Here is a 13,487-nt window from a genome sequence, read left to right as displayed (position 1 = left end):
CCTAAATTAGTAGGTCAGTTCAAAAGTAAATCCCTCAATCATAAAATCTGGAAGAGAGAAAAAAAAACTGATTCACACTTGAAGTTGGGTGAAGATAGGAGAAAAAAAAATCCACTATTGGGCACTGAAAATAACTGTCAAAGTTGTTTAACATATGTTATAATTTCTAATCTTTCGAATTTCAGATTAGGTCACTAAACTTAAGAGAAATTTACCTCAGCTATACTCAAGACTGTATTTAGTGATTTGACTGCATCCTGTTCATAAATGAAGAAGAGTTATATGAATGACAGGTTTCTTATCCTCTATACTAGTGTTAACCCCCCCCCCCCCCCCCCAGTATCCTGTATATTGAGAATGAAGTATAGTTGAATCCTTACCAAATAATGAGTCCACTGACTTCAATTAATTTGGCCCATGAACATGAGCTACAACTTGGTTTAAAAAGCCAGTTGCGTTATTTCATTCTGCAAGTCTGCAAATAAAATTTGAATTTTAGTGGATGAGTTTTAGGAAGCCTAATGCTTACTCCTTGATTCTATCTAGCGCTGTATCACCATCGTAGTAGGGATTGACTTTATGCTCTCATGCACTCTCAGGAAACACGACTGTAGAGCACACACTAGCAAGAGAGAAAAGGCCAAAAAGATTTTGGTCTGCGTAAATTTCTTGCACGGTGCCTGGTTTAGCTGCAGCTACACATAGTAAGTCAGAAGTATTATCTTATTTCCAAACCAAAGGGGAGCACTTCATAGGAATAACAGTAACCAGGAATACATGGATCGAGAAGAGACAAAAAGGTTAACAGCATCAACAATGAAAAAAAGTACTTCCTCAATATTGACCAAACAGGCAACACATCTAACATAGAATTTAGAGTTAGATTCTAGGCCTTAGCTGTTTCCACTTCTTCTCTATTATCTTACAGTAAATCCATGACTTCTGTACTTTTTTTGTATGGTATTCTTCTAATAAAAGAATCTGATTTTGTATATAGTACAGGAGCCAGTTCAATATTAACCACTAGAGCAGCAAACACCGTTCTTCAGTGGCCTCTCCTGACATTTGGTATGCCTTGCAATCTCTAACTCTTATGGGTAGTTTGAATGGGAATAAGCATCTAGCTAAGATTAAGGGACTTTGGCATAAGGTTTTGTTTAATTTCAAGATCTATTCCAACAGAACTTCTGCTATGGTTTTCCTCCTCATCAGCTTCCCTATTTTACTTTGCAAAATTTGGATCGATCAGTTGCATGATACCAATCAGATATGGTAAGAGGGCAACTGCAATTTCCAACATCTATGATCAAGGACCAACGCTGGATTGAATATCATATGCCATGTCTAGACGGCTGAGAGGGGATACCATAAAAAAAAGTGATAAGGAAAGGCACTAAAACCAGTTACACCCGTACTTACAAGACAGTGAACTTGCAGCTGCATTTCTTAACGTGAAAGGAAATCGGTCTGTTTATCAAATTCAAAGTGCAAGCCTACTTACAGCAATACAGAGGATAGCCAGAAGCTGTTACAAGTGGCAGATGCTATTCTCAACTGTCCTTCAAGCAGGCATGCTGCATTTTCTTTAGTGAACAAACGCAATTTGTTTTTGCCCCTGGTAGGAAGTAAGGAGTTTGAGTTTCTTCTCTGGAAAATATTAACCCTAAATAAAATCTGAACTTACCCTTCTAGCAGGCTACTAGAGCTCTAGAAATAAAATGAAACATTGGAAGATTTTAGGAGGTGCTGAAACATTTGTTTTGAAGTTTTATTACAAAAATATATTTGCAAACATACAAAATTTTGGATGAAAAATGCTCATTCTTAAACATTTATGCAATAACTTAATAACTGCAAACATACATAGGTGCTATAAAATCCATACCATACCAAAAACGTTAATGATGCAGTATCTACATGTATTGACTTACAATTATTCTCATTCAGGTTTCCAGAAATCTTTCCTGAAGCCCCCCCTTCCCCATGGTCTTCATATTGAAAGAACATGCAAATGGGTACAACTGGTGCATCCACAAAAGTGATAGAACTCAGAAGTTACTAAAAGCACATAATGTACATAAAAAAACCTAACTAACCATATGCCCATACACCGAATAGATAAAAATAAATACACCACCAGATTAGAGATACTGCAATTTTTCCAACTTGAAGTGAAAGGAAGATATTGCATCTTAACATTTTCGTAACATTGCCAAACAAAACTGAGGTGATATATATTGCACACATTCCTCCTGTTAAGATATGCTGTACAAAGCAACCCAAATACCTGGCAAAAAGGTGGCTGATTTGTTTAGAATACTTTTTAAAAACAAAGAAGTCCCAAATTAAAGTTTGTTTTCAAAAATATTTCAGAAATTATATCAGTGACTACACATGGCATAATGGGTTTCAGAAATATACCAAAATGAAGCAATTAGAAATGCAAGCAAAAATGAGATACATCCAGCAGCGAGTGTTTAAATATTATATTGAGTATTTATACACAGAATTAAACATTTTATGCGAAATCAAAATTAACCACTTAAATTTTTTTTTTGAACTTTATTCAATCATTCTGCAAATCTTGTTTAATTTGGAAAGATATACTGCTTCTAAGTTAATAGCTGTTAGGCACCTTTCATATAAACTTTGCATTGTTAAATAACAGCAGATAAAGTCTAACTACCAAACCCCATTATTTGTTTTTTTTTTTTTTTTTTAAAGTGACTTAACGCTAGCCACAAAACACATGCTTAGATAATACAATTAATTTGGGGAGTATAGTCTAAACTAATAATCTTTTAATTCTCAGAACTAATAGGTAAAATCCCATTAAGCCAGTAGTTTAAAAAAAAAAAAATCACTTGAAAATGGTCACAATAATTTCCTGTGATGACCCATGGTAACTTGCTACACACTAGTTATCCCTACACGTGGATAACACGAATCAAGCACTTTGACAAGCTGGCAATTTTAGATTTATACAAAAAGTTAAAATAATCAGGAAAAAAGTTGTTAAATAACACAGTCCACATTTAAAAAAAAAAAATTCTAATTCTACGCTGTAGTTGAGCTTGTGTTTTACAATGTAACTTTTCATTGAAGAGGTTTATCCGTTAAACCCACTACCCTGGCACTTGTCATAAATCTCTGTGGTGTATTAGCTGACACCTCGGTTGGTTCCGGTGTCTGTTGGCTACACGTAGAGAGGTCAGAACAAACATGTGCACGTGTTCAAGATGAACAGGCTTGCTTGTTGTAAAAATGCCTGCCTAGTAACTATGATTTCAACTCTGTTTCTCTTCCAATTAATTTTGAAAGTTGGGGGTGGGGGTGGGGAAGTAAACCAATAATGCAAAACCAAAGTAAAATAAGGAGCTGCCAACTGCTTGTGGGTGTTCCTGGACAGCTGGAAACAAGTTAAGGATAGTCAAAGTAGAGTCAAACTCTCATAACAGCATCACTGCTCTAAACAGTATTACTTTTGTCAACTGTATATGACTGAAGAACTCAAAATACAACTCCTTCCTATCATTTCTATAGATCTTTGGATATGACTGTATTTAGCAAACAGTACAAATCCGCACTATCATCTTCCAACATTTCTATTCTTAGAAACTTTTATCAAATCTTCCTTTGAAGAAACTGGAAGCTGTCCATATGAAGTGAAGTTACGGACTTAATCGTTGCTAAATCCAGATAAAAAACAACTCTCTATTTGGTTTAGGATATCCTTTTTTGTTCAGAGGAACTACTCATTGGTTTGTCCCTTCTAGTGAAACTTTTTCTAAAAAATCCAACAAAAATTAGTTTAGACCTTAGATCTAATTTGAGTCTCATTGTTTATGCATATCCACAGTATCATGACTCCAGAATTTACGTAGGAAGCTCCTATCTTCCTTAACAAGGCTGAGTTTATATTGCTGAATTCAAATGCTACTATTAAAGCCAATATATTTCTTGATGAATGTGCATGACATTAGCATCTTTCCCTGAATCTTGCACATTTTTCTAACAAGATACTACATATTTGAACTGGAAACGCTGAACTCAAAGGCTGAGAAGAGCTTTTCAGAAGGCAGGTAGTGCTAAACAAAATATATTTTCCACTAAAAAGCTATGAAAAAACTAAAATAGATCAAATACATAAAAATGTAAATATTTGTTGTATCTAAAACATACCGATTTGTGAATAAGTTGCAATTAAAGCTCAATTACTAGTTTCCAATGAAATGACCATGCACCTTGACTATGTCAACATTAACTAATCCTTAGGATATATATACATACATATATGTTGTAAGGAGCCAAACAATTTTTTTCTTCGTATTTCAATAGTGCTTGAGGGAAAAGAAGCAGCAGTGCAGCATAATTCACTACAGATTATCTTTTTACTCAATAAACCAAAACTTTTCTACTGGAAAAGCATCCTTTAAAACTACTATTGCTGGAGAAAGTTGGGACCTGAAGTCTTATTAATTACCTTTGCGTGCCTTTAAGAAATAAATACAAGCCATGGGTAAACCAACACAGCAGCATAAGAAACTATAATTAGAAATTTTCTGATTTCAAATGGGAAAGTTAAATCCAGTTAAATTCTTACATTAGTGAATAGTGAATTACTAAATCACATATAAGAAGCGATAACATTTTAATTAGATAAACTTCAGACTATGAAGTGTGCACTAACAATTTGGGGAGAGGGCAACAGAAGAAAAGCATGCATTTGTTCCCCATCTGCATAGTTTTCAACACTGCAGTTCCAACACAACCGAGGAATGAAAGCCAACTACGACATGGTCCATCCTTAAGCTAAAAGGGAAACAAAGTATTTAAATTATATCAAACACTGCTGAACAGGAAGAGGGTCTTCCAGTGGTGGTCTCCTAACTATAAACTTAAAACAAGAGAACTTCAACATGCAACAGAACAACTCTGTTGCTTTAAAAAAAAAAAAAAAGATACAATCACTGAGGATTTTGCATACTTCAAATTTTGTCTTTTTAGAGAAAATGGCCTTACTCACTTGGATACCTGTTTAATGTCAGCGACACAGAAGCAAATAAGATTAATGGAATATTTAAAAGATGAATTTATGTGCATTAGGTAGAGACTGTCAATGTATCGAGCAAATCACATTTTTAAACCTTTTGTTAAAGATTTCTCTCCAAAGGCCTGGCTTCCGGATCTGTTCCTTCCCCACACCTGCCAACTTAATCACAAGGCATTTTGCTCTCCTTTTCCTCAGTCCTTCAAACTGGAACTAGGTTCCCACAACTGAATTTTGTTCTGGTGTGGTGTAGTGTACTGTACTAGGTATTTGCTGGTTTAAATAGTATTGAGTCTCTAATCCTTGAACAGTGAATACAGGTAGGAATGAAAGCCAGAGCAAACATTTGCACATTCACTTAATGCTAATGAGAGCTCAAATGCAACTTAAAGTCCCCTCCCCAATAAAAACAAAGGTTTGCTGGTGATGATCACAGTGAAAACCTAGATCACTTCTGAGAACATTACTTTCATAAGTATTTAAGGAATAGTCTTTCCTAACAGGTTCAAATTCAAGACATTGAAAACTAAATATTCTTTTACAAAAATATTAGTTTTATAGACGAGGCATAATTGTTTCTAAAATGGATATATTTTAAGCAGATTTAGCTTCGATTATAGCTTAATGTTGTCTGTATTCTTGGTTAGGACTTGCAAGTAGACTTCATGAATAGTGCTGAGAAAATGGGAATCATTCTGCAGGAAAAAAACACATTAGAAACATTAGTAAAGAGATAAAAAAAAATTGTTTAATTTAATGCCATTTAAGTTGTGCATAAGGATTCCTTATAGTGCTAGCTATCTGAGCATTAAGAGAAGGGAACTAGCTGCATACTTGTACAGAAGGCAATGCTTTTTGGACAACATACCAGCTTCCTGGTTCAGAGTCTGTAAGATAGCTAAAGAGATCACTGAGCACATTGGATGCTCAAACAAGCAAAACAGGGGTCACTAGGTCAGCCTTGGCCACATAATTTCACCTCCCTCCAGAGTCCAAACGTTAGTCTTGGACAGAGGGAATTCCATCCTGTGTACAGGCTCCCAAATAAAGTCTGCGTGAGTGTCAGAAATAATGTTATTTCTGTCTGTCAGACCAGCCTGAAAGGGATTGCAGTGTGTTATACAAGAAGTCTCATGTCAAAGCATTACTGGGAGTGAATTCTTTTAACCTATAGACAATATTTAGAGATATTTTCTGAGTTTAATTCCTTCAAATAACAAGTTTACAAAACTGGTATCTAATCACCTAGCTTGAAGATGTAATATTCTTTTTACAATATCTGCATAGCAAATTTGGTATCCTGCTTGGAGTGCTGTGCAAGTACTCCCATGCTGCAGGGTATGCCTATTTTGGTCTTCATTCAGCTATCTCTCTACATAAAGAGAAGATTAGAGACAAATATTCCAATCAGCTCTCTGATCACCACAATGATGTTCCTCAGACTACTGGGTGAGAATCAGTGCGCTATGTCTCTAATGAGAATAAGACTTCCAGCAGCTGAGCTCAGATGCAAGACTTACAAGTAAGCTAGTTTAAGTCTTTAAAGAGAAAAAAACCCATGCACAGCAATACACAAAAACATTATGCAAAAAGGAACAACATAGATAAATCAGGCAACCTAGCTGATGATGGGATCTGGTAGCTGCCCTTTTTGGTCCTAACAACTTTATTGCTGGGAAGATAGTTTGCTATTTTTAGACTTGCATTCTGGGTGTAAGCTCTACTAACATCAGCACGGAGGGGGCAAGAGAATCCTGAGTTAACAAAGAACGGTTTGTCATTCATGACAACTTCACCATGACATTAGAGGTCAAAATGATCTCACTGCATGGCTACTCCCGACATCACAGATTTAATTCAACTGAACTTTTTAGTCCCTAGAAATGGCAGAACTAGAACTTTACAATTTCCATTTCAAAGACACATACTTCAGTTAAAGATCAGGAACAGTTCTAGGGAACTGGAAACAGGAAAGCTTTCCTTGGAAAAGCAGGAACACTTACAAAAACAACAAAACCAACCCCCCCATCCCCATACCAGGGCTTCTACTAGTGCAACTTTTCCTTCACTCACCCACAAATTCATATGGATGTGAATGGACACATCCAATGTACAGCTCTGTCCTTCTAAGTCCTCCATCTCGCAACCAAAAGGAGCAAGCTGTGCCATACTATGTGTACAGTGTGGAGTAATCTACCCCTTCCAACAGAAAGGAACAACTTTTGTAATGTTTCAGGGCAAAAGGAGTTATAGGGGTACAGAATTTCTCAGTACTGGCTACTGTAGTTGGAACCCCATCCCTCAGAAATTGAGCTCTGTAAAGACAGGACCTTTATTAGATGTATCAGTGCTTCTTGAAGCTGCGACCTACTGAGAACAGTAGGAGGTATAGTCTGAATTTCTGTTGTTCCAAGTGTTAAAGGCGAAGAGGAATTGGCTTTATTCTCCACTTCAGTAGCTTTTGTAGCTGATTGCTGAAAAACACTAGGAGACAAGAGGATTGAAGGCGTTACTGTAGTTGTGGCTGTCACAAACTGCGGAGGTGCAACCTGTAAAAAAGAACAGAAAATTAATAAGCACTGTGTCCAGTAAGAATGAATACTGTTATAAAGGCTGGCGAGACGAGCATAAAAAAAAAATTGTAGCCACTATTATTCAGTCAGATGTTACAGAATAGCTGCTCTTAATGAAGAAATATCTACCTATGAAGATAAATATCAATAGTAATTCTCATTTTAAAAGCTGAAGAAGGTAACAGTCTTCAATATTCTTGTATGCAGACTCCTTCCTCCTCATGTGGTTGCTACCTTCCAGAATTTTTGAAACATAACACGTAGAATAAGAGATGAGCTTTTCACCTAGGTAATCGAAGGAGCCTGTAGTTGTTTTGCAAATTATTATTTTCCTTGGGAGTTTACAGAAAGGCTAGTCCTGCTTCCCGCCCCTCCCCGCTTCTATGGTCTCCAACAAATACACTTATAATTTGAAGTAAAGTATCTCAAAGATATTTAAAATGACTGATGAACTATAATTAAAGCATTGGAGTACATTGAAATATTCTTATTCTAAGTAAATTTTCCCTTGGGAGGAAGGGAGACAGGAATATTTTGAGGACTCTATCTTCCCACCTCATTCTTCCACAGGTCTGTGTCCATTTCATTACAGAAATCCACACACTGCCTTCACCACTTTTCCTTTTAAACATAAATCACAAATGTATAGGAATATTATATTTGCATAAAGTGGATGTGAATAAACATCAGCTTTGAGCAACTCTGACATCTCCTGATAACTGCAATTATTATTCAGTATGACAATCTACATCTTGCTCATGCTTCCAGAATGACCAACATGGTGGGGAAAAAAAAAAGAAAATAAACAAGCCAATCTCACTCAAAAGAAAGCAAGACTAAAGGTGATATATCAAGATGTTTGATATGTCAGCAGAAAGAGTTCCCTTTGGATAACCAAAAATCTTCAGAAGAAAAAAAACTGCAAAGCCATCCGAAGTGAATGCATATATAACAACATCAACAACAGCAGAACTAGCAAATTGATTCTGTTATAGCCAAAACTGTGAAGACTTACAGCGTGGGATTTCAGCTGAAGACAACGTGCTTAAACCAGCAAATGCAGTTTACCACACAACATGCACACATTTCTTAAAATTCCAAAATCCATGTAAAATGCTTTTACTTAGATAATTATTTGCTGTATCATGAACAGACTGTATAGCTTGTCTTATAGCAGGCCAGTAGCTAAAACAGCATTTTACTTTAAGCAGGACCATTTTTACTGTCTTCACAATCAGATCTGGGCATGCTACTAAAACTGCTTTTATGTAGTGCAAGTTGGGCAAGAATGAGGCAATTTAACAGATTTGAAAAAGGAGGAGGTGGGTAAAGGAAAAGTAGAATTAAATTACAGATGGTATCCTGAAAAGAATACATAATTAAAAACAATTCTTAAAAAATTAAACAAAATTCTTGAAGACATGACTATTACCAGTTATTTTTTTAACTGCAACCTGAAACTTTATGTTGACATTATTTTGAACTGTTATTCAAAGGCAGTTCTAATAATGTTAAATCCGTAGTCAGATCACTAAAACTTGCTATTAGAAAATTTTGCAGTAACAAATGCTTGTCATTCTTTTCTTCCTCTATCTTCCTTCTTTTTTTTTTGCTTGGTATCTTTTTCATAAAATGCAAGGTATCTCAGGAAAACTGAAAGAGACAGCAAGGCAAGGACTGCATTTTATGCCTCTGGGGTACTTAAGGTTGGGCTAAGGCTAATAGACCCCACTGCAATATTATAGCATTAGTACTGCTTGCTTACAAGATTTAAAAAACCAGTTCAAATGGTGCAAAATGAATGCAAGATTGCAGATCCAAAAATGGATTCTCTTTTCTGCATTAGCATCAACAATAAGAGGCACTGTACAACCAAGTAGTGTACTCGTTCATAGTAGTCTACAGAAACTCCCCCTTGCTTCAGTACAGCTTCTTTCTGCTTCATCACAGCACTTTAAATATGGTCAGCGGGCAATGACTAGTTGAGATACCAACTGCTTACCAGTTTTACTCCCCTACCATCCCCTCCCCCCCCCTTTTTTTTTTTTTAAGAAAACAAGCAAACAATTAGCAGAAGTATTTATTCACTTACTTGACTTGCTTTAGACAAAGTCTTCGGCTGTGGGAATACTTCTGATTCCTTGTTTTGTTGTACAGTCTAAGTTAAAAAGAAAGCATAATTCACAAGTTATCATCCACAGCTCAATTTCCAGTGGTGGTTCTCTGTTTTTATGAAAGCATAAAAATGTAAATTTCAGCAGATTTTAGATGTAATGCTATTCATTTTGTAAAAGTGATATAATCAATGGGAAGTTGGAAAAAGAGGAAAGATTTGAATTTATGTTTTATGCTCTCAATATTACAGCAAACCTGTAAAGCCACAACAAAACACAGTTACTACAGTTAAAAAATTCTAAACATGAACACTGAAACTGGGAACAAAACAAATACTACAAAGTGAAGAGTTAAGTACCTTGTAATAAGTTTGGTAAATTGCCAGGAAGGTTAAATTCAGTATAGGAATTTGATCTAATCACCTCCACAAAAATTAAATGCTGTTTTCTGGTAGAATTTCAGAAGTATTTTATACCTTTACAAACAGCATCCAGTTATTTCTTTAGTCAGATTTCAAGACTATAATATAATAAAATTCAAGTATTATAAAATATTAGAAAATACAATAAAAGGCACGTAGATAAGGTATGTTAGTAAATTCCTGTGGCATTCTTTGAAAGGCTTGTTGTAGCCATTTGGAATACCTCTTGGCAACATAGAACAGGAAAAAACCCTTCGCAACAGACAGTACTTAGCTTACTTGAACTGCAATGAAAAACACTCAGGGAATTGATAGTCCTTAGTGACAAAAATAGAATTAGCTTTATGAAGTGGTAACAAGCACAAGATCAAATTCTTAAAGTCTAATTACACAAGATTTAAGAAGTCTTTTGCTAGTTGGAGAGTATATTTGGACTATGGAGAATTTTGTCTAATGAAAATATGTACACACAGTGGACATGGAAAAAAAAAAAAGGGTATAAGACTGGCATATGAAGAGCTAATTCCCAAGGCTATCACGCAGACGTTGAATAAATGCAGTCAAGGGCAGTTACGGATAAACACAGCCAACTTTTCTAAATGTTCAAAGATGTCACAATCTTCAGTCAAATCTGCACCAAGGTTTAGTAGTATACAAAAGAAAAATACTGCTCAGAATGTACAGTTCTTCAACACTAGATCAAGATAGCTGCTCAATGCTGTACTTGGACCTCCTCCTCCCTCTGCAAAATGAATCAGTCCAAACATCTCGAGAGGTGATCGCTAGTAAAATAATCCTAGCACGTAGCAGTCACAGTCATCTTGAAAATTTTCAAGAACAAAGGCAGTAGATTAGAAATAAGGTAATTAGAAAGACACCACAATGAAAATATACCAATTTCTTAAACATTAAGACAGGGATAACTCTTCTGAGGACAGAAAAGCAACACTTGAAAAATACAGGGTATTCTAAAATAATGCTTAGGACAAGTTACAGGCTGAAGAGTTGAGCTTTTGATTAGTTCTCTGTTATAAGTAAGTCATCACCATATCATAGCAAAGAGTAGCAGCTGACCCAAACAGGGCTACCAAAGATCTTGTTAAAACCCAGTGGCAAGCACTGGATAATAATAAACATTAGGAAATTCATACAGATGTAGCTGTAAGTAGTTTAGTTAGGTGGTTTTTATTCTTGCATTATCATTGTACCCAAGATGCAAGAAGACACGACTGAACACTGGCTTAGTCTGCATGACTGTAAATAAAATAAAATAATAACGCAACAAAACAAAGAGAAGCCTCTGGATAACCTGAGAGATGGGCACTACAGAAAGTTACTCCCTTTGGAGAAAAAAGACATCCAATAACCCAAATTCATTAATGTCTTTACTACTGAGATAGCCAATTATACAGCAGAGCAACACTAATGGAAAATAATTTGTAACACAAAGCCACACGCATTAACCTTACAGACTAGCAGTGACATTTTCACCTAGTGTCTCAAAACAAATTTACTGCTTTGGCTTATATTAAGGCATAGACAATAGATTCTCCTCCAAGAAATAAAAAATTTAAGAGGTCTTTTGTAAGCGATACTAGGATAAAATAAACCAAGGTGGTCAATTAAACAAAATAAATCAGTTTACAATCCATTTTACTAAATAACTAACAGTATCTCAATGTAGCCCACAGGTATCCCCAGCAGAAGGGGGTCAAAATTGAAGGAGTACAAAACATCCAAAGCAAAATAACCAGAAACAGGAAATGGTTAATTTTGTACCTTCAAAGAAGGTACAGGCTAGATTTCCACAGCATCAGCTCTCATAACACTGATCAGTCTGTAACCTTCTGTCCCTTCTCAGATCATCAGTTCTTAGCAGTATTTTTCTGACACAAGTACAGATGAATTCTTTAGGACTTATTCAACTCCTAACAGCACCAGCTTGAAAAAAACCTCCTCCTCTACAGACAGGTCCAACTCCTAACAGCACCAGCTTGAAAAAACCTCCTCCTCTACAGACAGGTCTGTCACTGATAGCAGATGCTAATGATAGAAAACTAGTGAAATTGGATTTCTAAGTTAGCAATTCAATCAATATCACACAGTGGAAGTCCTTAATTATTTTAAAAAGGCTAATATGTAACAGTACATTTTCCAAGGGAAAATACATGTAGTCTAAAAACAATCTAAAGCTTCATGGATATAAAAACCCACAGAATACCTGAAGGGGAGAGATTATCTTGCTGTTCAAGGTTGATGGCTTACTGTGAGATTCTTTGAAGCTTTCTGGTGTTGCAAGTTGGCCAACCGAGGCAGAGATGTTTGGTGTTAAGGAAGTCTTAGTGAGAGACTGCTGTTGAATTTGGTCATGCTGTGGGGTCAACCTGAGTTTCTGGAGAAGATCAACACTTGTATGGGATGTATTTGAGACAGTTCCTGTATTTGTTGACATCAAGGGTGCTATAAGCTGGCTTTGGCCAGCCATTAGATTTTGTGGAGCGTGGTTCACTTCAGATGGCGGCTGATTCACTAGTGGGGATATCTGCTTGGCAGCTTGCTGCATAACGTGCATTATACTGTTGCTTTGTTTTAAGCCAGGAAGCATCTGAGCAGGGGCAGCTTCCATTGTCGAGGCTGAATTAAGAATAGGGCTTAAACGAACTGAATAGCTTGAAACATTTTTTACATCAGGCTGGGAAACTGAAGCTGGAGGTATTAGCATAGGTGTTAAACATTCCTGCTGATTCAAAGGATTGGCACTGGTTTTAACACTTGGACTTTCAGATTTCCCTAGTGATTGTTGTATTACTGTTGACTGGTCAAAGGAAAAAGGCAAGAGCAAGCTGTGCTGCTCTCTGGCAGAGGTGTCAGTCTGCAACTTTTCCATTCTCTCTGGATTGGGATACGGAGCTGTGGGCTGTTCCTTTGGTACAGATGTTCCAAACAGTTCCTCCAAAGTCAGATGCTTCTGCCTTGACTGAAATGGCTAGAAAGAAGGGAACAGGAAGTTTTCAGTTTAGAAATATACATACCACTGTGCATCTCACACAGTCTATTACAATTTCAAGAAAACTATGAAAGACAACTAGGTCAAATGCATTTAAAATACAGTTTGGATATCAGTGTGCCCTATTCACAGGAATTTTGAAATCAATTTCATTTACAAGGAACATCCTGTCTATGTAAGCTTTTTCTCTACAGCCTTCTATGCACAGACTGTCATTAAGATGGCGCCTGCCATCGTCGATCAGCCAGAACTACACAAGGGGTCATTAATATGGCGCCTGCCATCATCGATCAGCCAGAACTACACAAGGCACTTCAGGGG

The 13,487-nt window shown here is 36.3% G+C and overlaps 1 protein-coding gene across 1 annotated transcript in view; it reads right to left on the bottom strand.

Annotated features, from left to right (window-relative positions):
- Positions 1-2,712: 2,712 nt before the first annotated feature.
- DCP1A (decapping mRNA 1A) overlaps positions 2,713-13,487 on the bottom strand; it is a 37,039-nt gene continuing 26,264 nt past the window's right edge. The window contains exons 6-9 of the mRNA XM_019473471.1: positions 12,381-13,145; positions 9,716-9,781; positions 7,381-7,599; positions 2,713-5,745 (exon numbers count right to left, since the gene is read on the bottom strand). Of these exons, the coding sequence (XP_019329016.1) occupies positions 5,665-5,745; positions 7,381-7,599; positions 9,716-9,781; positions 12,381-13,145 (1,131 nt within the window). The 3' untranslated portion in view covers positions 2,713-5,664. The remainder of the gene's footprint in view (positions 5,746-7,380; positions 7,600-9,715; positions 9,782-12,380; positions 13,146-13,487) is intronic.

Source organism: Aptenodytes forsteri, unplaced genomic scaffold (genome assembly GCF_000699145.1).
Source record: "Aptenodytes forsteri isolate BGI_AS27 unplaced genomic scaffold, ASM69914v1 Scaffold53, whole genome shotgun sequence".
Lineage (NCBI taxonomy): Eukaryota > Metazoa > Chordata > Aves > Sphenisciformes > Spheniscidae > Aptenodytes > Aptenodytes forsteri.
The sequence above is the reverse complement of the archived record's forward strand: the minus strand, read 5'-3'. Positions and strand labels throughout refer to the sequence as shown.